The 26,919-nt window shown below is 43.8% G+C and overlaps 1 protein-coding gene across 1 annotated transcript; it reads right to left on the reverse strand.

The window, feature by feature from the left end:
• Positions 1 to 932: 932 nt before the first annotated feature.
• map3k9 (mitogen-activated protein kinase kinase kinase 9) lies at positions 933 to 26,048 on the reverse strand. The gene is made up of 11 exons (XM_050062892.1): positions 25,405 to 26,048; positions 22,877 to 23,290; positions 17,380 to 17,560; positions 14,877 to 15,025; positions 14,351 to 14,526; positions 12,919 to 13,159; positions 11,273 to 11,395; positions 10,987 to 11,128; positions 10,737 to 10,849; positions 6,259 to 7,029; positions 933 to 5,654 (listed from the first exon to the last, which is right to left on the reverse strand). The coding sequence occupies exons 1-11, from the start codon at positions 25,793 to 25,795 to the stop codon at positions 5,200 to 5,202; spliced, it is 3,156 nt and encodes a 1,051-aa protein (XP_049918849.1). The 5' UTR covers positions 25,796 to 26,048; the 3' UTR covers positions 933 to 5,199.
• Positions 26,049 to 26,919: the final 871 nt, after the last annotated feature.

Consider the following 26,919-nt stretch of genomic DNA (forward strand, 5'->3'; position numbering starts at 1 on the left):
TGACTTGAATGTAGCTAATGCTAGTATATGAGTGGCACAAACTTAGGCTACCCAGCACCCAAGAGTTAGCGGTTAGCTGGTGAACATACTAGAGCATTTGGAAGTCTTGTTAAACAATCTACAGTACAAAGTTTCTCAAACTTCCCTGGATAATTGCTTACCTCTCTGACTAAAATGTAATGCTAATACTGATACATACAAAGCACAAACTGTTGCTAGCCTCTGCTAGCTCCAGAGGGGAATATGTAGCTCATTAGCTGCTAAATGTTTCACTTCACCCGGTTATCACCAATACTAACTTTGGCTGTCTGCTGTTGGTGCCAAAAACAGTATAGTGCATCTACTTACGTACGAGACGCTCGTGCTTGTGACAGCATCAGAAGAGTCCTCCTTGGCTGAGCTGTAATGTTGGCTAGCTCAGTGGTGCTAGGTTAGCTAGCAGTAAGATGCACGCTTCCTTCTGTGCAGTGATACGGTTGGCGGGTGTAGTTCGGTAGACAGAAAATAGTTCCTACGTGAAACTGCTCACAGCAAGGTCTGTGGATTATCTTGAGTAACCAGGTCATGATTTCTGGAAAGAGGCATTGCTGTTAAGTTTTTCAAATGTATTTTTGGCTCTTTGAGCACCACAAGCTGAGTGCCATCTAGTTAATTATGACAGAGAGAAGGCAGACATCTCTATGGGAAATATCTTCAACACTCGGCAACTCACACCAAAACAATCTAGACTGATAAATAGCACTACAGGTAAGAGGAGAAATACGTATTTTTGATTTTGGGGTGCACTGTCCCTTTAAAAACCAGGGAACTGCTGAGGGGAAACAACAGACATATCAGTATAATCAATTGTTAGCATAGAAATATAGATTATAGCCACTTAATTCAACAAGGATACACAGGCCATTATAAAAGAAACGGTGACCAGTTGGATTGTTTACTATGATTTTACTCAAATCAGTGTGTTCCAGTGCAAATACAAGTCAGTCAGTAACAGTATTATTCCCAACCTGAACAATGTCCATCAGCAACAGTTAAGATCAGCTTATTCGTGGTAACATTTCAGACAGATAACGACACCTTGGCTTGCTACACCTCATTCAAGAGAGCTTTGTTTCAACTAGCACCTGTAGTTGAAATACTGTGTGTGTACATAGAGCATGATCACATTCTGCACAGTCCTCGGAGAAAAAGCATTCACGTTTACATGTACATCGGGTCACACTCGGGATAAAGACAGATCAAATCTCAGAGGACACAGTCCTCCAGGCTGAGAGGTCACTTAACATTTGAAAATGAAATGAGAGAAACAGGCATTAAGACCAGAGTCAGGGTTTCTATTTTCAAATAACTAATAATTAATTAGCTTTTTTTTACCTGACAGTTGATGGGTAGGATTTATCACAACTGACAGCACCACTAACCTGGTGCTTTCGCCAATATTGTGAGTTTCCTCGTCTTGGAGGGTAGAAAAAAAACGGAATAATTATTTGAAAATAATATCAACCCCAGTTCATTCAAGACAAACACAGGCAAAATGTGTTAACAAAAAGTCATCAATGTGCACAGACCAGTTTGCATGCGTTTAGCCCAGTTGGATTTAGGGAATTTCTTTTTTATTACTAATTAATCTGATGAATATTTTCTCAATTAAATAACACCCATCCCAATTTCCTAAAGCCCAAGAATTTCTTGTTTTTCCAAGACAAGTCCAAAACCTCCAAAAATTCAGTTTACTTTCAGATCACACAAAAAAAAGCAGCATATTCTCGCAATTGAGATGCTGAAACCAGGATATGTTTAGTTTATTTAACTTAAAAAATGACTTAAACTATTAGAATTTTGATTAATCAACTAATCGTGTCAGCTTTTGTTCTCTAGTTGGGTTAAAACTACTTGCACCCTTGTTTAAGATGTTAAAAAACAACCTGAAAATTATTTAAAATGTGTGAAACATACATATGAATATGAAACAAGTGAAATGTGGCTGTATTTTGTTTGAAGCCACATTTAACGCTATGAACAATCACGGACATAAACGAGTGTCAAAAATCAAGGCAAATATAATTAATTATAAAAAATAAATTAATCAATAAATAAAGCAAAATAAATCAGGAATGAGCTTTCACATGCCACCAGGGCCTGCTTCACCTGTGAGCCACTCAACACTCGTGCATTTTGTTGCTTACATACTTTACATCCCTCATTCTATCTTGATCAACAATTTATGAGGCAATTTACAGAGTTACAAATACAAAGTTCCCTTTTTAGTTTGGAGAAATATTTCTCTGATGGGTTGGGATCCAAACAAGCTACACTGACAGGGTCACAAACAAAGAACGAACTCAATGTGGAATGAATGAGCTCTTCGATATATTTGGTCGTGATTTCCTGACAGTGTTTTCGGTCCCAATTCAAACCCAAGCAGCAGTGACATTCTTCTTAATAGTTCAGTTGACCGTACAAAGCTCGAGACGGTGTCAGGCATTACTGTACTGACACCGTTTCAAGACCGTTGCTAATGCAAAGACGTGCTCATATTATACAACAGCATCCCCCATCCCTGGGAAATTACTGTGTACTAGTGATTGGTGATGACAGGTGCTCGGTACGAAACAGGAATCCTTCAGCCACTAGCACAGGAGATTGAGTTATACAGATGAGTTCATATAACACAACAAATTACAAATAAACAGAGACAGTGTTTTTGTTTTTTTTGACGATGGAAAAAAACCTGAAGCTTTACATTCATGATGCTTTCCAAAAAGTGCACTTCATTAAAATGCACAATCTTTAACGCAAGCTTGAAATTAAGAAACAAAAGTAAAGCTTTGTGAAACTGTCAACGCCTATCAAGCCATTAATCAGTTTATTTTCAAACATAACATTTACATCTTAAAGGTTCTGTATGTAACTTTCAGAAAATCCTTGTTATTATAGTGACACCCCTCTCTCTGAGGCCGTTAAATGAACTGCAGTTAGCATCCTGTTACTCCCACTGCGGTGCTCGTACTCGGTAGCCACGAGCGAGCACCTGGGCATCGGCCAAAAAAGTGACAAACACAAGACTGACCGTGATTGGCCTCATAATGTTTAAACAAGGCTGGAAAATACATTTTAATCATATTTAGAATAAAATTGCTATCTGCAATGTTCCCACATTTTACTTGGACCATAGAGTGTCCCAGGAGTGAATTTGCGAAATCAGATGATAGCGAACGTCTGCCTCTGACTGGCTTACTCTGACATTCTTACCCTTACCCTAACCATTCCCACTCCTCTTGCCAAAATCTAACCAATTTAACCAACAAAGGCAACAAGTATTCACCAATCATAGGAAGAGCAAGGTGCGTCATTCCTTTGCTATCCTAGGATTCAAAGTCCTAAAACCCGGAAAATGGGTAAGCATTTTCGTCCTCTCGGTTCCCTCTTCGAGGGTTTTTAGAATCGTTTTTTGGTTAGATGCCAGTTGTTATCGGTTACAGATGCAGCATGTGTACGGCCCCTTCTGTGTCTTAAAAAAGATAGTTGCTAACAAGTGGCTGAATGAGACTACAGAACATCATCATGCGTCATTTACAGCCCCATTGCAGTAGGGATGTCATGCAACCATTGTGTAATTTGTTTATTGCCTAATGTTGGCTTTTTACCTCTGGTGATTGCATCATATTAAGTAGTTTGCCATCTGCAAATTACATTATCATCTGACATTTCAAGCCACTATGTAGAATGGGTTAACTATAAGCTAGCTGTCTAACGTTAGCTCACGTTACAGTTGGCCGTCACTGCATCACTCTTGACTAGTAGAAAGTGCACCATACACCTTTCATTGTTGACTAAACCAAGACAGATTTTCAGAATATATAAGTTAATATCATGTATCATGTTAGCAGAAGTAAATTGGCAAGCTAGCCAACTGACACAAACACTCAGATACTATATTACTAGCAATAACGTTAGCAAGCAATCTAAGATAGCCAGCTAGCTGTAGGCCTAACCAATTGATCTGGCGTTGGTTGCTTCTTATCATTGGCTGATAAAGTAATTTGCAAACGGCAATATAGCCAATTTACCAGCCAGATCAGCCCTGGAGTCCTGATGTACATGATGTTTATCTCCCAAGACAGTATTTTTGCTATGTTACCTTGCTAGTAAGTTGTCCATGTTAGCAAGCTAACATTGGCTAACATTAGCCAGCTAAAACAACAATATCACAATGTATTTCACATGTAAGCGCTTCGTCTAACATTAAAATTTCTTTTTAGTACTGAGGGGGACTGACATTATGATAGAGATGGTATGATAAAGTAGCTGGCAGCTCAGAACTTAGCCACAGTAGCAATTTAAATTCAACGAGCATAAACCCCAACCCTGGGGTTAACAGTGAGCTGGGTGGACTCGAGGCAGTCTGGGATCAGATCCTTGGTACACGGTCTTGCTCTGGCTGAATTGGGGTTGCTACAGGGGGCTAAGTGAAGGTCTGTCTCTGCCAGGCTGCCACCGTAAAATGTAACGGAAACATATGTGGACACTTTGTTTTGGTGGGTGCCAGTTGTTTGTTGATGTTAGCGGACTTCATTTCTCAATTAACGTTAGCTACTGTTGCACATTATTAGCCCTGTAGCAGAGCTAAATAAAAGGAAAGGCACTCGGGAGCACACTTAATGTCACATTCTTTGGATTTTCGGAAAAAAATTGGCCCAAGTCCTTTACATAAAAGTTAGTCCACAGGCTGTTATAGGCAACCGATAAAGTCAGGGTAAGTCTCGTTTTATAAGTTACGTTTCCAACCTGTTCATCCATTGGCAATAAAAAACTAATACTGGTAAAAAAAAAATAAAAAAAAAGTTACATACAGAACCTTAAAATGACAAATGACAGGGTTTTTGTATAGCGAGAACTCAAGAAAAAGGGTTATTCTGTTCCGTTTCGTGTTTGCAGTTTTAGATGACAAATTTGGGGATTGTTATCACAAATGGCAATACAACAAATGTCAGAAAGGTAAAATATTCACAGCAAATGTTTTCCTGTAATTTTGTAACAATATTATAGATGGGGAAAGGTGAGCCGTCCCCATTAAGTACTGATTAAAGCTAGAACAGATTCATTCTGTCAGTACTGACCCAGACCTGTAAGAATCCAAAGGCTAACAGCAGGGACAGTCCCCTCCTTGTGTTGGGCCGGTGAAGGGCCGGGGCTGAGTTAGGACCAGAATCCAGGTCTGTAGCGGAAAGGTGAGTCTTTGGGAAAGCTGATTTCTGGTCTGCAGAGTGGGATGGTTCCATCCCGGCACTGTCCCTCATCCAGCTGGTCCAACAGGTTTCCCTTCCTGCGGGGGGAGTAGGGCGTCGGGGCCTCCATGGGAGTGGGCAGCACTGTGGGGTCCCTACCAAACTCTACAGTTGGAGGAGTCTCTGTGCTGGAAGTGTGGGCAGGGGAATCACCATTACCAAGGTTTTGTCCATTTCCCCTGGGCCTTGCGTCCGCCCAGAACACATCACAGCGTGCCCTTGGTGAAGGCCGAGGCCGAGCCACAAAGTCAAGAGTTTTTGGGCGTTCAGGAGCACAGCGACGACGGGGAGTTGGAGGGAACACAAGATTTGGATCAGGAAGTCGGGGAACCTCAGGACGGTCTTCCTTTACACCTCTAAACCCACCTGTTGAGGTAAAAAGGAAAGAATTTTTTTTCAGCCATTTCTCACATTAGAGAATGTGGAACCATCAAAAGATGGGCAATTGTGCTTGAAAAATAACTAAAACAATTAACGCTGGTGTAGGCAGTTCAATTTTGGTTTCATTCGGCAAAAAGAGGGTCTACGAGAGAGTAAATAAACAAAATACAGCGTGTTAATATCGGCAAAGTGTTTCAGGGATGGAGAGAAAATGTTGCTAATAGTTTAGCCTTCTGCTAACCAGAGCCAAAGGCTCACAGCTGCAGCTTCAAGATCACATTTATGTAGCTAACGTTAGCTTAACCTTCAAATCACCCTCTGCCTCACTCCCTGCTAGTGTGGTCAAAAAGATATTTTTTAGCATTAAAAGGTCAAATATGAAGAAACAACATGATAAGTCCTGGACTTTAACATGTTATTCCTGACAATGTCATATATGTCTGTATTTTTCACTGCTGTATAACATCAAATCCTCAAATGAACTAGAATAAAAAACATCTGTATCAGTATCAACCTTCAAAAATCCATTAAAACACAAAATCCTATGACTTTACATCTGGTTTGAATTAGATAAGGGACAAGACTTAACCTGTGTTCTCTAATGCAGTTTTTTCTGGCAATGTTTCCAGATTATTAGGGAGGCAGCTCTTCTTGATGGCCCCATCTGATGGTATTCGACGCAGGCTACGTGAGGAACTTGGAGCAGATGGTACATGTGTGGGTGTGAGAGACTGTCGGGGGTTGCGCTTGAAGCTTTCGAGGTGGGTGTTGACCAGCGGGTTGACCGGTGTTTGGATGGCCTGAGGCTGTGAGAGAGGAGGAAGAGGATGCTGTTTGAGCGGTGTGGCAGGGCGGCAGACCAACAACTCCTCGCTGTCAGAGCGCAGCAGCGAGCGGGTGGAGTTGCAGTCAGACACTGATGATAAGGACAGCAGCGTGTAAGAGGAGGGCAAGCCGCGCTCAGGCAGCGAGGGCGCTGAGGGCTTCAGCGGGCTTTCCCGCCGGAACAGTCTGCGAGTCGGGGGGCTGGTACTCCGCCTCTGGCCCCCTGTCCTGTGGAAGAAACCCTCCCACCGTGGTTTGATGCTCTCCTCCGGTTGAGCCAGAGTGAGCAGGTTGCAGCCCAGTCCGACGGCTGCCAGCAGAGCTCCACAGCCCAGCAGGACCAGCTCAGACCGCCGTCCCCCACCGGGGCTCTTCTTGCATGGCGGCGTTCCTGGAACCTGGCCGGTGGGGCAGTACTCATCTCCATCACCGTCAGCAGCAGCAGCAGCGTTACCCTCCTTATGGAAGGGGATGCAGAGGTAGGACTGACCAGGAGCTGCTCCTGGCTCAGTAGTGAAGCAGCAGTCTTCATTTTCTAAAAAAAAGGACAATCCACATGTCAGTTTACTTAATATGTACACGGAAGGACATAAATAAAAAACAGTATTTGTAGATGTATTCAGACATAACACTTCATGTTACACAGCAGACAAGCCTTGAATATCAGTTTCTCAAACATGAAACGCTGTCGGGCGACACTGGGCCTCATGCAGGAAGCGTTATACACACAATGTTTTTCTTATTTTGCTCTTATTCATTCATTTCTGCGATTCACCAATGTTTTCTTAACTTTGCTCTTTTCTTAGGTAAGAGAAAATTTTATAAGTGGTCAAGAGCACTCTTGCGAAGATAAGAAAAAAACATCTCGTTTCCCAGTCCACATCGTGTTTGACCAACCCAAGAAAAGTTTTATATTTGAGAAACATATTTTTACATAGCTTGAGGTACTTTTACTTTACTTGAGTATTCTAATCTCATGCTACTTTCTACTTCTAGTCCACTACACTTCAGAAGGAAATACTGTACATTTTGCTCCACTACAATTATTTCATAATTTTAGTTATTGGTTACATTACAAATTAAGATTTATGCAGACAAACCACATTAAAGAGCTGAAACGATTAGTCGATTGATCACAGAAAGATTTTGCCTACTGTTTTAATTAATTTATGATGCAAAAACATTTTAGTTTCCAGCTTCTCAAATATGAGGTCTTGCTGCAATTTTCATTCATTCATTCATTCATTCATTCATTCATTTTCCGTAACAGCTTATCCTGTTAGGGGTCACGAGTGAGCTGGAGCCTATCCCAGCTGACACTGGGTGAGAGGCAGGGTACACCCTGGACAGGTCACCAGACTATCACAGGGCTGACACATAGAGACAGACGACCATTCACACTCACATTCACACCTACGGACAATTTAGAGTCACCAATTAACCTGCATGTCGGACTGTGGGAGGAAGCTGGAGCACCTGGAGGAAACCCACGTTGACACAGGGAGAACATGCAAACTCCACACAGAGCTTTACATTTTTGTGCATTTCATTACTTTTAATTTGAATACCAAAGTACATTTTCCTGATTGTACTTAAATACGTTTGCTCAAGTAAGAGTTTCAGTGCAGGACTTTACCCAGTAAAGGATCTGAATACTTCCTCTACCACTACTGCTTTCACTGCATTTACAGCATCACAAATGTTTTACCATTGCTGTACAGATGTTCTGTTCAACACCAGCACCGATTCTCTGGAAAATCAAATTTCCTGTTGTAAGTTTATTTAACAGTACACTGATTTCAGTACTGCTTTAGTTCTTCTGCTTGCAGCCTTTTTTTGGTGGCATCTCTCCAATCTTGGGCTTTTGCCAGAGTATTTGCACATGGCACTACACCTGCCCTTATATAGTGTGGACCAGGTGATCTTGCGATGTTCTGCAACGCAAGATCTGGTCCAACATCTGGAAAGCAGACTTACATCGCATCAGGTTCTTAGTCCAGGCTGTTTATGACGTCCTTCCAAGTCCAGCCAACCTCCACGTCTGGGACAAAACCGACACACCATCCTGTCCTCAATGTTTAGGATGGGGATCCCTGGAACACCTCCTCAGCAGCTGCCCAAAAGCGCTTGCAGACGGGCGCTATTGCTGGTGCCATGACCAGGTGCTTAGGGCAGTTGCTGACAGCATAGCTACAGCCATCAACACCATCAAGGGCCACCATAAGCCAAAGACCATCATGTTCCACAGAGCCGGAGANCCTCCTCAGCAGCTGCCCAAAAGCGCTTGCAGACGGTCGCTATCGCTGGCGCTATCACTGGCGCCATGACCAGGTGCTTAGGGCAGTTGCTGACAGCATAGCTACGGCCATCAACACTATCAAGGGCCACCATAAGCCAAAGACCATCATGTTCCACAGAGCCGGAGAGAAGCCCAACATACAACCACGGGCAAAGTCAGGCCTCCTCACCTCCACCACGGACTGGAGACTGGAAGTGGACCTTGGCAAACAGCTGAAGTTCCCAGCCAGGATAACACCACAAAGCGGCTTCGACCAGACATGATCATCATGTCCGATTCCACCAAGCAGCTGATCATTCTGGAGCTCACAGTGCCCTGGGAAGAGCGCATGGACGAGGCCAACGAGAAGAAGTGTGCCAAGTATCAGGAGCTGGTGGATGATTGCAAGAGGCAAGGCTGGAGAACGCACTGTGAACCTCTGGAGGTGGGCTGCCGAGGATTTGCTGGGCGGTCACTCTGCAAAGTGTACACGCTGCTGGGCCTCACCAGAGAGGCAAAGAAGAAGGCTATCAGATCCGCAACTGAAGCCACAGAAAAAGCCACATGGTGGCTATGGATAAAGAGGGCAGATCCGCAAACGCTGCTGGGACACAGGCTGGGGTCTGATCAACCCCGGTGGGGTCGCCTGGGCGAGGGTGTCTGATGTTTGAAAGACCCGAAACACCCAGTGACCCCAGGTTACATCACTGATGATGTGTCTCAGCGCATCCGCAAGATGTATCTTTCAGCTTGTAGGGCAGTGGTTCATTCAGTGGGTTGTGGGTCCATTCTGAATGGACCGCAAGTGACTTGCAAATGTGTCATATTTTTTTTTTTTTTTTTTTTTTTAAACAATATTTTATTAGGTTTTTACATATAATAAAAACATACAAATAACAATGACCACAGTTATAGCAATAATGTATAAATGTACTATACAACAAAACAATCAAAGAAAGAAAATAAATAAATAATAATAGTAATAAAAATACAAATAAAACAGTGACAGAAGAAAATAAATACAAAAAAAACCAAATAACTGAAAAAGCAGCAGCAGCGGTAACTTGAAGACCTCAAGTTATTACAACATTGCAAATGTGTCAAGTTTGTAGAAACAAACTATATTTTGAAGCACAGTGAATTCCTGGCATAGAGCTTTTATTTTAAAGTGCCATTTTCTCTTGACAGCTACTTGACAGAGTTAGCAAACTTGCTCAACTGCATGGCTAAACACAAGTATGATGTTGAATATATGAAACTGTGTGGACCTTGAACTAATGACTAAGAGATATTTGGACCCCGTGGCTGGACCAGTTGGGTTTAGGGAGTGTTACCTATACTAATTGTTAATGATGATTACATGGGATTCATCATTCAGCACACCTGAGAACAGATTTGGATTCTTAAGAACGTTTGGTGCATCGGGGCGCCTAGTAGCTCACCTGGTGGAGCAGGTGCCCCATGTACAAAGGCTATGTCCTTGCTGCAGTGGCCACAGGTTCAATTCTGATCCCCTCCCCCTTTCACACTACCACTGTTCTATCAAATAAAGCCCAAAAGAACAATAAATGGTGTTTGGTGCATCTGGAGTGTGCTTCTCTTATTTTTTCACTTAACACAAAATTAAGAGAACACAGATAAATTTAAGAGAACATTGCTGCACGAGGTCCATTGCCACTTAAATTCCATCCTTCTAAGTTTGTTTTGCTGTAGTGATGATGCTTTTTCAGGATCAGCGTGTTTATACTCACACAGCTACAAACATGCACATCTGTGAATTTCTCCGGTCAACCACTAAGAGCCATGTGGGACTGAAGTATCTCACTCACTCACTCGCCTCCCCCTTCCATGTTTTCCCATCTCGTCTGCCACTTTGCTAACTTTAAGACTACAGCCGTGTTATCATGTGGAGTGTGCACACTGTGTGCCAGACATAATAAATATAATAAGCTGGTCCTGCTCACCCATCTCCACAAGGCTTGGCACTCCAGGCACTGCTGGACTGTGTCTCGGGGATCTGCGAAGGTTCGGGGCGCTGCAGGACCGCTGCCTGCTGCCTTCATGGGGAGGCTTTACACTGTCATGGGGGAGAGGATGAAGATGGATTTAGCTGTGAGTGGTATCTTTGTCATCTTCATGTGAATTGACCTATTTATTAACTGAAAACATCAAGGTCATCTGGAAAAAGTCTGTAAGGACTGTTTTTAGACTCACCTTGCGTCAGCGCTGTGTTCCCTGTATGGGCCACACCCTCGGGATCTGCCCTTTTTCCTGGACCCTTTCCTCTCACTCTCCTCTTCATCCTGCAGAAAACATGTGCTGCGACCCCAGGCTGTACATCCCTCCCGTGGGGTGACTGCAATGGAGAATGGATATCAAACATTAAGCCTGTAATCAATAATAATTGAACAGAGAAAACCAAGTGAATTTAGACATCCTTGGTAAAAATGATCAATTATATCAAATCAGATATTAAATTTAAGATTCTAATGCTACTTACGTTGGATGGCTCTCAGGCGGGGCAGCATCGGCGGACTGCTCGGAGGACTGGAGCTGCTACTGAGCAAACTCCTCCGCCGATCATGTGAGGGAGACGCCTGCACTGTGATTTTGTGCTGAAAATCTACATGAGGATTTTTAAAAAATCACATATTAACATCTGAGGAACATTAGAAATCGGACACAATTATAAGAAAATCTAATAAAACTGAACATCTAAAGCTGCTATATGACCATCTTTTTTTTTGTAACGCCGCTGTTGCTTTTCCATGCCATGATCCACTGAGATCTCAGAGTTAATAATATTTCAGTCAGGACCACTTTAGTTAAAGACAGTTTTACATTTGGCAGTATGGCTCTGTCATGAGCATACCTCTCTGCCCTTCCATGTGCATATGAGGAAAGCCTGAGGCAGAGAAAGAAAACCTCTCTGCCCTTCCACACGCCTACATGGAAAGCCTGAGGCAGAGAGAGCACACCTCTCTGCCCTTCCACATGCCTACATGGAAAACCTAAGGCAGAGAGAGCACACCTCTCTGCCCTTCCACACGCCTACATGGAAAGCCTAAGGCAGAGAGAGCACACCTCTCTGCCCTTCCACACGCCTACATGGAAAACCTAAGGCAGAGACAGCACACCTCTCTGCCCTTCCACACGCCTACATGGAAAGCCTTAAGGCAGAGAGAGCACACCTCTCTGCCCTTCCACATGCCTACGTGTAAAGCCTTAAGGCAGAGAGAGCAGCAGCAAAGACCCCCCAGAGACAGAACAGAGCAGCATCAATGACAAACAGAAATGACATTGATAAGACGGACACAACATGAAAAGGAGGAGCTGGGTTGCAAAGCAGCTTGCAGAGGAAGCAGCAACAGGAGGCAGGACAGAGCAGTTTAAATAGTGTGCCCTGAATAAGATTCGCCAAATGGTTGGAATCATGTGATCAATCAGTTGATCCATCAGTTGATTGGCTGCTTGGGATCAGCTGAGTTTCACATTGTGTCCTAATGCTATGCTCAATATTAACCTCCTCAATGGTTACATCCCACCCTTGGGCAGCCCTGTGGTGCGAACAACACTCCTCCACTGACCAAACCAACCACAAAAGACACCTTTAAAACAATCAAATCCATGGGATTTATTGACATATAATAGTCCTCACGCCAGGGGCCCCTCTCCTCTGCTGTTAGCACAGGAGCTCTGAAGCAACTCCTTCCCAGACCAGGTGCACCTCGCCTAGCAATGCACCTCATTAGGCAAAACAGCACAGGAACACACAGCTGTAACACAAGTGGTGCCAAGTTTATGTTGACATTATGCAAATCCAGAAGTTCTATACAGTCTGATTTCTCTGGTGTGTTCTCTGGTACAATCCTCCAGTAACACACAAAATACACAAGGAAGTGTGTGAATGGTTCCATCCATGACGTAGCCGTTGTCTACAGGAACGCATGGTTAAAAAGCAAGTACATCTGTAGCATAACAAGAGTGTTGATACTTAAAGAGATTTAATTCAAACTAGAAGTGGGTATGATATATTTCTGAGAAGGCGTCATTTAAATTAAAACATGATTATCATGATGATGACAATTCCAAAGTGTTGTGCATACTGTTGACCTACACAGCAGCACCACAGTTTGTTTGAGGTACCTGAAGGCAAGCTGATCCTGTTCCCGTCCTTCAGTTTAAGGCGGTTGCGGCGGAACTTGCCCTGCCTGCTCTCCACGTGAGGCTTTTCCTGGTAGAGCTGGTGAATGATGATGTTGAGCTCCCGCTCCAGGATGTGGATCTCCCGCTCGGCTAGTTCCTGCTCGCGCCTCCTCAACGCCTCCTCTTGGCATTTCTGCTGCAGTGCCGCTTGGGTCAACTCCTCCTCCCACGATCGCAGCTCCTGAGGGAACAAAAAGGTGGAGGAAAAAAAGATGAAACCTTTGAAACATTTCGACAACAAACTCCAAACCTCAAACTTCCAGTACATACAGTAGATGTCTGTTGGCACGCACGTAGTCGGGAGGATCAGTCTGGAGTCCGACACAGACACCTATCTTGCCGTCAGACAGCGATTTTCCGACAGGGAAGGCGTTAAATCAGTCACTTCAAAGCCAGACCCCATTAAGAAAAACAGTAATTTGACATCACTGAACACAGGAGCTGCTGGTCTACCTCTGCCTCCATGGGCGGAAGTTGTGGATGGTACCAATGGAACCGTTCTGTACCGTCCCCATGTTTGGTCCCCCCTCTGTTGGGGTACCTAGCACACAGATCTGGTACTAAAAGGTGAAGCTGTGAACACTGCAGTCTGTTGACTGGTCAGTAGAGGACGGTCACTCTGCTCAGGGCTGAGTTGTGTCTGGTTGACAACAACCCCGCCCACATTTAAGAGTACTGTTTGCGGTGGAAACGCTAGGGTCTAGGTTCCATGTCTGAAGGGTTACTTTAGGTTCCAAAGGTACAAACGGAGCTTTCGTTTCTATTTGTGATCATTTTGAGTCTCTTCCTAGTGGGTACGTGTTAATTTGACATTTGACATTTTACAGTGAAGGCCTGAGCCTGTGCCCGGAAGGTCCGTTCAGTAATCCATCCATGGCTGCCTCGATCAGTTTGTTTTGTGGTTTGACAGTGGCATTTTAAAGGGTTAGTTAGTTCTGATTAAACAAAGTCACACAATAACGCAAACAAAATAACCGACCGAGGCAGCGGTAACCAGCTGCTCCTGTGTTCTGTGAGGTGAAAATAGCTGTTTTTGTCAATGAAGTCTGGTGGGGGGGAAGATGGGGAATTGAAGCTGGCTTCAATGTCAGGATAGGCTTTCTGACAGAAAGGTAAAGCGGTGAAAAAACTCTCAATATAGCATACAATTAAACTGTCTTGGACTTTTTACGGTGGCTAGAATAAGTTTTGATGCTGCCCCGTCCACAGCAGTACATTGCTCAGCTTCTGTGTCGGCACTCCAGCCTGTTTCTCCAAACTAGGGGCGTGCCAACAACCATCTACTGCAGGTAACACACTGACTGGAAAAATACCTCATACAACCCCACTCCAAAAGATCCAAACTATCCCTTTAAGAATCTCTCATGTTTACCTTCTCCTTGGTCCTCAGTTGATCAAACATTTCCTGGATCTCCAGTTTCCAGTCATCCTGCAGAGAGTGGAAAGACTCTGCTGGCATCTCAAAAAAGCCAGACTCCTCGATGGCCGTCAGCTGGTCCAGAATACTTGTGAACTGCGGCCGGGCGTGAGGGTCTGGGCTCCAGCATTCTGTGGCACAACATGAAAAACTGTCTCAAAAACTTGGGCCAATTTTGCCTCAGTTAAAATTCATTTTGGCCCTTCAAATGGTTCCAGAAAGTGATAATATATTCTGTTTATTCAATGCTACTCGCTTTTATTTCAGAGGCTTTTCTTGCTTACTTACTTTTCTACATGAATTTAATAAAAATGTTCAATGACATCTTTCTGGCACATAAACTGACACTTATTTTGCCTGTGGCTCTCCATGACAAAAGGTTTGGACACAGCTCTGCAATAACTACATGATATTTCCATCCAATTTGGAGGATGACGCTTTAATAACATTTAAATCAGAAATGTTTTTAAGTTCCCCTTACCTTCCATAAGACGTGCAAAAGGCTCAGGACAGGTCAAAGGAATGGGCAAAGCCAGCTTGTTCATTGCCACTCCATAAGCTACAGCGAGGCCATCGATTCCCCGAAATGGAACTTCTCCTGTCAGCAACTCCCACAACAGCACGCCATAACTTCATTGTTAAAAGAAGGGAAAGAAAAACAGAGAGAACAGACGCTGCATGAATCTAAAAATAAGCATAAATACAATTTGGATATACACCCTCCAAAAACGTGCTTCCCCTATGTTTCATCCTGCATATCCTCCTTAGATAAGGGGCTTGGCGTAAAGTGTAAAAACACCTATTGCACAATACAAAACAATCTGGTTCTGAAGATAAATGTGTGTATGAATATATGAATGTCAAGCAGGATGTTTGCTGAAAAATAGTGTGTGTCTACAGCAAAGCATGCTGTCTGAATAAATGTCAAAAAGGGGGATTAGAGTGGCATTATTTTGCACTCGTGTACAAACCAAGGTGAGATAGAAAAGGTCAACATAAGAACAACTCGACAGAGTAGTGCAGCAGCTGACAGATCCACGTGACTAATGGCAAAACCACACACTGATGCACTGTGAGGCAATGACCAGTAATACATGAAATAATCCAGGAATAAGTGTGTTCAGATAAGAGAGTTATAGATTCTATCTATTCTAACAATGTTACTGATACTATTCTTTCTCATACCTCAATCCATTGTGTTGCCCCGCTCAAAATATATCATTTAATAATTACATTAATACCGTAAACATGTGAGCGACGAGTCAACTAATGGCCCTAAATGACGACTGTTGGTCCACTAGGAAAATTCTTAGTTGGGGAGGGCAGCCCTAGTTATAATGCATCTCTTTGCTCTCTCACTGATTACACACTGTTTTAGAGGGAAACCCCACATTCAGTCAGGAATATCTGAGCTGGACACTTAATGCTACTGCGTGTGTGAGGACGACACAAGAAAAGAAACGTGAGAATAATGACACACGGCAGTAAAGCAAGGCATCATTGCTATTATTGAAAATGAATCAGATCAGATACATACTTAGATATTCCCATATGCTACGTCATCTTTGCTATTTAAAACAGGGTGATCCAAATTCTTTAGACTGAACTACATGCACCAGCAATAACTGGGTTTCCATCCAGATGTATCGCAAATTTTAAGCTAATTTTGTGAAAATACGCAAAAGAAAATGCGAATATATGCATGTTTTCATTCATTATTGTTTTGGGAGTATTAGGAATTGAGGTCGAGCAGTAGGTGGTGCTTCTCGTGACAAATAAAAATAAAAATGCAAAAGAACACCCGTAGAAGAAGAGGGCGCTGTGAGATGACGTCATTGAGAGCATCTCATGTCCACAATTGATGTAAACAACTACCGGCACATCCATGACTACGACGAGATGGAGAGATTCCTTGGGAACTTATTGGCTATTGTGAGAGCTCTCGTCACACTCATATCAGCGTTGTCAGAGTACATAAGTGTCCTGAAAAAGAAACGAGAAAGACTACACTCACTGACCAGAGCGGACCAGATCAGACTGTGGAGCGGAAGTGAAGTAGAAGTAGGATCCGGTAGCCTACGTAATCGTTTATTCGCTAAATCTGTTTCCATTGCCAAAAGTTTTCCTAATATCGATACGCCGACTTTTCCACTCCCTCCAAGCGTAAAAACTTTTTTGTGATATTTCTGGCGTTTCCATTCAAGTTTTTTTTTTCACAATTGTTGAAAATGTGAAAAATGGGTGGATGGAAACCCAACTATTATCACTGCGCAGAAGGAAGAGTGCATCTACTCATGGACGAGAGGCTTGTGCTCGTGAAAGTGCGAGATGTAAACATCAATCACTCCCTTTTGCTCGGTGAGATGGCGGGTGTAGTTTGGTAGAAAGAAAATAGTTCCTACATGAAACCACTCACAACAAGGTCTGTGGATTATCTTGAGTAACCAGATCATGATTTCTGGAAAGAGACATTGCTGTTGAGTTTTGTAATTTTTGGCACTTTGAGCACCACAAGCTGAGTGCCATATCATTCCATTATATTTGAGAGAAGGCAGACATCTCTACGGCCGATAACTCCAACACTTGGCAACTCGCATCAAAACAATCTAGACTGATAAACAGCACTACAAGTGAAAGGAAAATGTGTACATTTGATTTTGGGATGAACTGTCCCTTTAAGTTACTATTAAATGTTTGAAACAAGAGACACATCATATCATTTCATGCTGCCCGTGTACACAAAGCTCATGTTGAATGTATATGCATCTGTACTCTTTAGCCTGATCTAGTTTGTACCCATCTCATAAAACATAACATGCTGTTCCTTTTCCCACTTGCCAGTCTGTGCTTTGTTACTATAGCAACTGCTGCCAGAGCTGAACTTTTTCTTGTGCATGATGAACACACTGATTCTGTCTCTGGCTCTGTTTTTAGACCACATGGTGCAGTTTGTTTGCTGCATAAACCCCCTTTCCTCTGCCCACCTCCAAACGTCGCTACCCTTGGAGAACGTAGATGAGCGGATGACTTCGGGGGCCATCCAGGCGTAGGTGCCGGCGGCGCTCATCTTGGTGGTGCGGTGCCACTCTCGGGCCAGCCCAAAGTCTGTGATCTTCAGAGTCTTGTTGCTGAGGTCTTCCATCTCGACTCTCTCAAGGATCAGGACTGGAGTGGAGCGGGAGGTGATGATTTTGTTTGGATGATGGGGAGGAGGGTTGGAGGATGTAGGGGAGTACGTGCAGATTGGCAGGTAGGTTGGCGGTGAGGTAAAAAGGTATCAGGTAGTCATCACAAGGATTGTAATGTCGGGAGGGGCAGCAGCAGGAGGAGGATCAGACCCACGATAAAACAAAATGCATGAACGCAAAACAGGGTGGATGAACAAAACAGGGTGCAGTTGGTGGAAGGCCATGATGAAAGGATTGGAAGGATAAAAGCAGAGTAGAGAAAGAGAGAGAACAAACAGAGAAACAAAGACACAGTGAGCCACTACAACAGAGGTAAGCAGAGATGAAAAACAGCGACCTTGATCAATGCTAATGATCTCACTGCATATATTTACAACACAACATCTCAAACAAACACCAATGCTACAGTTAAACTACAGACACAGCCCGTTACGACACACACGCTTGCTCTGATAGGCTCTAAAAAACAACCCATTCCCAACATGCGCCGAGCAGCGCTCCTCCTAACCACATGCTTTCTCTCTCCCCCATTCAGCTCCACAATGCCAGGCCATCTGCTGTGGCTGTGCCCAGTGGAGAGGGTGTGTCTGCAGGCTGCGGTGCACATCAAGCGCCCCCTTCATCTGCTGCTCATGTGGCTCTAATGCTACACAGGCACTTTCCAAAGACACTGAAACCCAAACATGTGGCTAAAGTAAATCCTGCTCCTGTAGAACATGAAACAAACACAGCTGATTCCCCCTGAGGCCGATCATGCTCCAAATGTATGCACTCACTGTAATGCACCGTGCTTTAGATAAGAGCATCCACTAAATGGCATGTTATGTGAAAGGGAGGCAGCGGAGACGGCTGAAAGGTTACTGAAAGGTTTGAAGGACAAAGAAAACAAAAGCGTTGTCTGTTTACTAAGTAGGTGGTATACAATTAATTACATAATAAGCTGCGCTATCACACAACTTTTGTTTTTAAAGCACGAGTAACAGCTGCAGGATTTATAGTTTCTCACATTCCCATCAGCAAAAGGAGGCATGTTATGTCAGAGTTGCTTTTAGCACAGACTGTACAAAAGAAGCGGACGTAGCCACTGTGACGTCACTCACTGGTTTGTGGACGACCACTTTGAAGCCTCTAGTTCGGCATTCTGGCCAACGGCGTCATAGTTTTTGGAACCAGAAGTGACCATATTGGGATGAGAGGGTGGAACTGTGTCACAAGGTAGCCACACTCTAAAGCATACCCTGCTTTATCATCTATTTTACACTAAACAGGATCATAATTTATAAAATGAACATCATGCTGTATTGGAGAAGACTTGAAACTAGTGATTGAGACTATAAACTCATAGGAAAATGTTTATTGAGGTGATTAATCAAGTGAGAAGTAGGGCCTTCTATACTAGTGGTTCTCAAATGGTGTGCCGTGGGATTTTGTGATAACCACACATTAGTCTTGCAATATTCAACTGGGCCTATACAAAAAGTTATGAATGAATTCTTAGTAGTATGTATCAGTATGTTGTGTGCACCCATTTCCTAACAAAGAGGTAAACTCTACCTGAAAAAAAAATGTAATTTAAATTTATCTAATTAAAAAAACCTCAAAGGGGAACCTATTCGCACCATTCGCGCATAGGAATTATAAGTGTGTGACACATCATAAGCCCTGATTGGCAGCCAGTGTGAGGGATGATAACATTTAAAAGGAGAAAGCCGTGAGTGGGACAATGGATCACTTTATTGTACCAGTGAGGACGACCTACCACCAAAAGAAAACAGAAAAAAGAGACAGTCAGTTGACAGTATCATGAAAGGGGTGCCTTGAGATTTACCGATATGCCGATGACGTACTGATATTATCGTGCATCCCTAACTACAGTTAAAATTTTGACCTGATGATAATGATGAATCTAAATGAAGAATCAGGGGATCAGCAAAGTTATTACAAATAATCCTGTGGGGGACTGTGTCCACCAGATTTCTAGGGCTATACCCAAATTTTGTCAACTGAATCGGATTTGGCTGTTCAATACGAATATTTGACTGTTTGTTTATTTTTTTCATCCAGACTATCAAGAGACACCTTACTGAACTGCCAGATATTTGAACAAAGTTCGGCAGGATGTTCAGGGTGACAGCAACATTCACGTAGTGTTGTAAATTAGCCAAGTTAGCCCCCTGAGCTAATGCCTGCTAACCACGCTAATGATGGATCGGGAATGTGAAACAAGACTGTATCGTAATAAGTTGTGAGGTGTAAATTCAATACTTCAAAGCAGAAGATGGAAGACAACATTATCTCAAATCTGACCTATCAAAGCCTCTACTTCCTCCAGGTGTGCAGCTGCCTGTACCCATCACACACATCATCACTCCTAGTTTCACACAAGGAGCGCTCACTCTCCACTGAGCACACACTGACTGACAACCCACCCCAATTCATCGCAATTCATCCAATATACTGTGAGATATTTCAATCAAAGACACAATCATTAACCTCACAATGGTGCAAGAGGGAAAATCAGAGGATCCCCAAAGTCATCAGGATTCATCCTCTGATATTTAATGTCAAACCATCCAACAGCTGGGATATTTCAGTCTGGACCAAAGCGGTGGAACGACTAATTGACAGACTTGTCATTCCAACACCCATACGGCTAACAAGTCTAAAAATTAAATGCCCTCTTTATGAGCCTTTGAGAAAAAAGTTCCACAGTAGCTTGACTTTGTGTCTTTTTTTACGGACTGAGCTTCACAACACTGCTGCCGACCACTTCATTACCACAGTGATGCGTCACAGGGTGAGGTCACAGTGTGCCACATCCGGAGCGACTTCTATAACCCCTGATTAGACCCAGAGTTTCCTCAACTAAGGACCCACTTCACATGAAAATGGGGTCATGCGGTGTTTTCTTAAACTGATGCAAATATAGGTGTGAAATACTCCCGCTTTGCTCCAGAAAAAAACAACAAAAACAAAAGAATGACACACTGGTTTTTATCAAATAAACCTGAGACGCTCTTTTACATCTTTGGACCTAAATTTGGGCTCACAGGCAACAAAGGACAGAAAGCTCAGGATTAAAGTAAAAGTTAAATAGACTGGCACGCTGCACTGTCCTGCACTGTGAGGACATGCATGGGTTTTCCCCTCAGAGCCCAGGATGGCAACTAGTTAGACTGACTTAACACGTTAAAGCAGCCTATTGGAAGTGAAGTGGCTGAGCTGATCATCAGAGAACGGGCCAATGGCAGGCAGGAAGCTGTTTGTATGTATCGTCAGAGCCTCCAATAGAGAGCAGGCTGGGGCAGAGCACTGGGCAAATCCTCAGTAATAGGCTTGGGATTTAGGGGATCCAGTTGGGTAAAATGCAAGATTACAACTGCTCCACATACATACATGCAGACTCCTTTTGCTTTCTGCTGTCTTTTCTGAACGGTGATTATTATCACTACGAATCACAGCGTGTTGCAGAGAGCACGGGCTGAGCAAGGTGTTGATTAATTATATGTGAAAGGTGCAATAAGTTCCACAGCCAAAATAAAATAAATTTGCGTGAGTCAGACAAGGTAGTTGATCAATATTGTGACCCTGGCTTTAAAAAAGAAAAGTTTTCTGGCCTGTATTTGGGTTGAAAACAACGTTCCCTTTTGTATTTACTTAAACACTTTTCCTCTTAAGAAGGAAATGGCTGCTGTGAGTATCCATAATTATATTACAGTCCATTACAGGATGCTATAAGTTTTGCCACAAGCTTGATGATACTGCAATTTCTTTATTCCTCATCCAGCTAATAAATGTTTCACCTTAAAAAGTTGCAAAAACCACACTAAAGATACTGAGGACTAGGGCTGTAAACAATTATTATTATTAATATTAATCAATCTGTAGTTTACCCTATAATTGACAGAAATATTTAATGGTACAGAAGTTGCTAGAACCCAGAGTGGTGTTTTAAAATTGCTTGCTTATGTCTGACTAAAAACCCAGAGTAAATCTACACTAATGTAAAGCAGAAAAATGAAACCATTTTAAACTTATTTGTCGATCTACACAAACTTAAATCACCAACTATTGTGATATTATTGTTTTTTAGTTTAAAGGGTAACTTTGGTATTTTTCAGTCTGGACCCTATTGTCCCATGTTTTTGTGTCTAAGTGACTGATGGGAACAACAATTTTTGAAACTGGTCCAGTATTGATTGAAAGGGCTGCAGCCAGCAGCTGTGAAACAGGCTGCAATGTAAACACCTGGGGCAATTGAGCATCATAATTTTACATCCATTAAAAGTGCTTCTGCCACTGACAGGCTCAGATTACACTTCTAAGTGTCTGACAACATTATGTAAAAGTTCCCTACACAGATAAACCTCTTTATTAAAGAGCAAGATCCTTTTTGTTTAACAAGAAACAGCCCACCAGGCTCCATTTGAAAAAATAACAATTTTATAATTGTAAAACAAACCTCATTCAAAGTCCACAGATACAAAATAAAACTCACAAAACCCGTCTTGGTTCATCTTTCCACTGTTACAATTAGTTACTCTGGTTTGGCTGAAATAAACACCTTAATCCACCCTCTTAGATGTGAAAATATGCTGACTCTATACACGCTAAAATTACCATTTATTTAAATGGAGTCTGGTGGGTTTGGTGATGGTGATTTCAAGGCTACTTCTTGTTAAACAAATGGACCGAACTCTGTTAAAAAAAAGGGCTCTCTCTGTAGGAATCCTTTCTATAATGTTGTCAGACATTTAGAATAACAATCAGAGCCTGTCAGTGCAAATGGATGTAAACTGATAGCGCACAAATGCCCCATTTGGTTACATTGCAGCCTGTTTAGCAGCTGTTGACTGCAGCAGTCTCGCTCAATACTAGGCCAGTTTCAAAAATTGTCGTTCCCATTAGTCACTCAGACAAAAAACATGGGAAAAGGAGTACAGGTTGAAAGTTACCCTTTAAGCCATTTCGCTATAATAAAATGTTAAATATTCTGCAGTAGGAGCTTCTCAAATGTGAGAATCATTTTTTCTGTTGTTTGTATAATGATAAATTCAATATCTTTGAGTTCTGGACTGTTGGTCAGACAAAACAAGCAATGTGAAGCTTTTTTTAAGATGAAATCCAAGAAATAATCACCAAATCAAAATCATTTCATCCTACATGCTATTCTTATTAAAATCATCATCAAAATTAGAGCTGATTAATGTCCTCTTACCAAAAATCAATCATCATTTTGGGAGAACTCCACAAAACAACTACCACCATGTGACGTGACAGAAGAGACTCTTACTGTTGCTGGACTTGAGGTCTCTGTGAATTATGGGGACGATGGCCTGACTGTGGAGGTAGAGTATTCCCCGGGCGATCTGCACGGCCCAGTCCACCAGCGTGCACGGAGGGATGCGTTTCCCAGCGAGGGCCCTGTTGAGGGGCCCACCCCGGGCGTACTCCATGACCAGACACAGGTTGGGCTCCTGCAGACACACCCCCAGCAGACCCATGATGTTGGGATGGTTGAGCATGGCAAACAGTTTGGCCTCCTGACGCACGCTCTCCAAGGTCTGCTCTGGATCCTCGTCAGGGTCCCGTCGTGCTGCCTTCACTGCCACCTCTGAGCCCCGCCACACTGCGCGGTAGACCTTTCCAAAACCGCCCACCCCGATGATTTCCTCCAGGGTCAGCTCTGAGAAATCAATCTCCAGGACTGAGGAGAGACGCATGAGAAGACAAAGATGAGATTCAAACAGGCAAACAAAGAAGAACCTGCATTCCCCCCAAAAACAATTACAATCTTCTATTGATTTCCACAGAGCTGTTACGTATTTGCACAGAGCCGTCCAAGGACGTTAAAGGTCAGAGTCAGCCTGTCTGGAGCTGGTGAGGAGCGACTGTTTTCCTCTTGAGGAAGGCAGACACTTGCTAACCAGGACCTCAAAATCAGGTCATTGAGTTGGAGGATGCTTTCACTAAGCCACCCTGCTGCCCCACATACAGACTGTGGTGGAGCTACCCCTCCTGCTATTACACAAGGGTGAGCATCTGTCCTCAAATCTGGCTTCGAGAAGGAAGGACGGAAGAAAGACACAAACGACGGGTAGAAAAGATAATCCTGTCCTCTTAAAATGTAAGGTGTGATGCTGTGAAGAGGAGCCTTTGTGTCTGTTGCTGTAAACTCTCATGTTGTGGATTCTAACAGTCTACCAAGCAGACTGACCTTGATGAATATTTCAGGTGGGATGGTGTGTGAAAGTAGGCCAGCTGCTGCTGAGTATGAAGAGATGGAAGCCAACAAAGACTGAGACCGCCAACAAAGACAGCTGAGGCGGTGTGGTCCACCCAAACAACACACGCTTTATCAGCCTGTTTGTGCCGATACACACAATAAACAGAGGATTTGTAATTATCTGTGGGGCTCTTTTTAAAGGCAGAGCATCCTTGCAGACATGGATGGATTACTGAACAGGCCTACGAGGCACAGGCCCAGGGCCCAACATGTCAGTGGCTTCCCTCGTCTTCAACTGTTAGGTGTTACTCAAATTAACACGTACCGCTGGTTCACTTTAATCTAACTTAAGTGTGGGCAACTCAGTTCGTTTGGGCAGGTGTGAACACAGCAATCAACCGAGACCTTCACCTTCTTGAAGAGGTGGTCTTGGTCTGGTTACAAACAAACTCTGGTGCGGTTTGTCTGTGGTGAGAATGTGTTCCGACCTGGATGTGAAGCAACTGCAGTCACATGACACATTGTTTGGGTTAAACATGAGCATGTTACAGTCCTGGAGGATTATTAATGTGCACCTCCTCCTGTACTGCCTTAATATGCACATTCAGCACATCCAATGCATCAAAACATTGTTTTCTAGTTGGAGCCGCGCCTCGTTTTCAAACTGTATGGTTTGACTAAAATGAACAATGACAGCAATATAGTCCACGATGAGCAGCGCTAAAATCAACCTGCGTAGTTGTCCCTCCATTGTGACATTAGAAAGTGTCACATTTATCTTGCAAGTGTACTCTTCTTCAACGTTTGCTTTACTTCCTGGATTTTTCCTGCATGGAAATTCTGACCAATCAAGAGCAGCTTTCTCACGCAAGGCATTTTGTAAATGCTGCCGTGAGAACACGAACCAGCTCGAGGCAATTATACAGCTTTGGAACAAAATGAGTCCCTGATTCAGACCAAAGGAGATGACTCTAGGTCTGAAAGCACCCTCTTGCTCTGAGCTGAAGGGGCCTTTTGCAGATCTGTGCTCAGGGGCCAACTGTCTCATTATCCGCCCATGCTTGTGTCTCACTTTGGATCCCACAGTGCAGTGCACTATGGGTGGTTTTCTGCTTACTCCATCTATCTGAGGCCTTGGCTGCACATTTAGCTGCAGAAGCTTTTTCTCTACAAGCACAATTGGGCACAATTTCAGTCTCTCTTGCAGCACACGACCAGTCACAGTGGAATTTACGCATATCATACCAATGCATCACAAAGCTTGATACCTAATGATGTTGCAGATGCATGTGCAGTTACATATTCACTCTGCAGAGGATGCTTTGTAATTTGAGGCGGGGTGCACCCACCACTGGCCGCAGCTGGCTGTCTGTTTGACAGGCAGTGTGATGAATAATGGTCCTGAAGCTGTGAGGATGCCTGGGCCAGCCTGTTTCTAGGCCAACAACAGGAGTGCACTGCGCCTACCATGACACAGCACTCTCAACGTGCTGGCCCTCTGACAAAAGACAAGCCAAAGACACAACAGCTCCGTGCTCTGCTTTACTGATGGCACACTGATCTCCTGCAGGACTGAGGCACAATGGGATACTCACGGTGCAGAGGAGGCACCGGGAACTGCTGCTCTGAGGTGTCCCGGATTTCCTCCGGAATGCCAGCTCCGCTGCTCACATAATTGGATGGGAAAATGCCAACCCGGTCTGCGATCATGCCGGTCCACCAGCCCTCATCCCCCGACACCAGGGAGTCTTTGGACAGGACCTCCACCACGTCCCCCCTCCGCAGGCTGAGCTCGTCCTCCGCAGTCGCCTCATAGTCGAACACGGCGGTCCAGAAGCCCGGTGCTGCGGGTGCCGCATCCGGCGCGGCGCTGATGCCATTCTCCGGTGTGGGCCAGCGAAAAACATCTGCCTCTGCTTCTTCCGACGAGGAAACGCACGCCTTAGGACTCAAACTATTGTCCAAAGCGGGTTTGAAGACATCCATGGACGCGATCCATAGGGGCGACCTGGATCACTGCAGGCGCATCCACCTGACGCGGCTGGCTGGCGGCTCGGAGCGCCCTGCGTCTGCACACACACACACCACACCACACACACAGCTAAGTAGCGGCTAATCCCGCACACAAACACTGCAGGAAAAAGGCAGTGTTCTGCAGCATCGTCTGTCTCTCAGTCGCGGCTGGCTGCTATCAAACACACGGCTCCAGCTTGGTGATTTCCAATGCACAATCCTGCACCCAATCATCGCTGTAACCCCTGCTCTTTATTTTAAGCCAATTGTGCCAACGTGCGAATCATCCCCGGCCTCCCATTGGCCCAGAGACACGTCAGCAGCATCTTAAGCCCCGCCCTCCCCTCAGCGTCAAACGCTGGTCACCCTTCAAACAGCGTGAACCTGCTCCACGCCAATTAGACACACACAAGAGGTTTGTTTTCTTCAAATTGTCTCCTTTATTTAGTTATTGACCCCCCTCAGCAAAACAAAAATAACCAAAGAACATAACAAAATACTTAACTAATGTTAAAGTCCATGCACAAGTCCCTGAAATAAAAACAGAATCCAGAACAAGGAGTAAAAAACAGTCAACAAAACAAACAGTCAGATGAACAATCCCAACTATTCAGTGGTGTGATGAGGGGATCAGGTGTGTGTGTGTGTGTGTGTGTGTGTGTGTGTGTGTGTGTGTGTGTGTGTGTGTGTGTAGTAGTCAAACAGATTCCTAAAGGGTTCAAATATCCTCCCTTTAATTTGACTTGATTTAAATCCACTTCCTGAAAGACACAATAAAATAAAGCCTAACTTTAGTGTGTTGTGACATCATGACCACTCTGTAGCTTTGAGGACAGCTTCACTCAGCTCAGGTGGAACAAACTGTACAAACAGTGCAGATGCAGTAACAGTGATTCACGTTGATCAGTGACGAGCATGAGCCCACTCCAGTCCACATCCTGACACTTCACCAGGTTCTGTCTGCACATTTAATGTTGGTATTTATATGAATATAGAGACAGGATGTCATCAAGGTAGTGACAGAAAGGGGGGAAATAAAGATGGTGACAGATAAGATGACGTGTGGAAGCCTGTTTCTGCCAAGAAAATAAAAATAA

This window comes from Epinephelus moara, chromosome 14, assembly GCF_006386435.1.
Source record: "Epinephelus moara isolate mb chromosome 14, YSFRI_EMoa_1.0, whole genome shotgun sequence".
Taxonomy (NCBI): domain Eukaryota; kingdom Metazoa; phylum Chordata; class Actinopteri; order Perciformes; family Serranidae; genus Epinephelus; species Epinephelus moara.

Excerpts from the sequence above, each read along its gene's own strand:
- map3k9 (XM_050062892.1), bottom strand. The coding sequence starts at position 25,795 with ATGGATGTCTTCAAACCCGCTTTGGACAATAGTTTGAGTCCTAAGGCG. Across the intron at positions 13,160-14,350 it reads AACTGAGGACCAAGGAGAAG|GAGCTGCGATCGTGGGAGGA; the intron begins GTAAACATGAGA and ends TTGTTCCCTCAG. Across the intron at positions 7,030-10,736 it reads GCCAAGCCTTGTGGAGATGG|AAAATGAAGACTGCTGCTTC; the intron begins GTGAGCAGGACC and ends CCTTTTTTTTAG.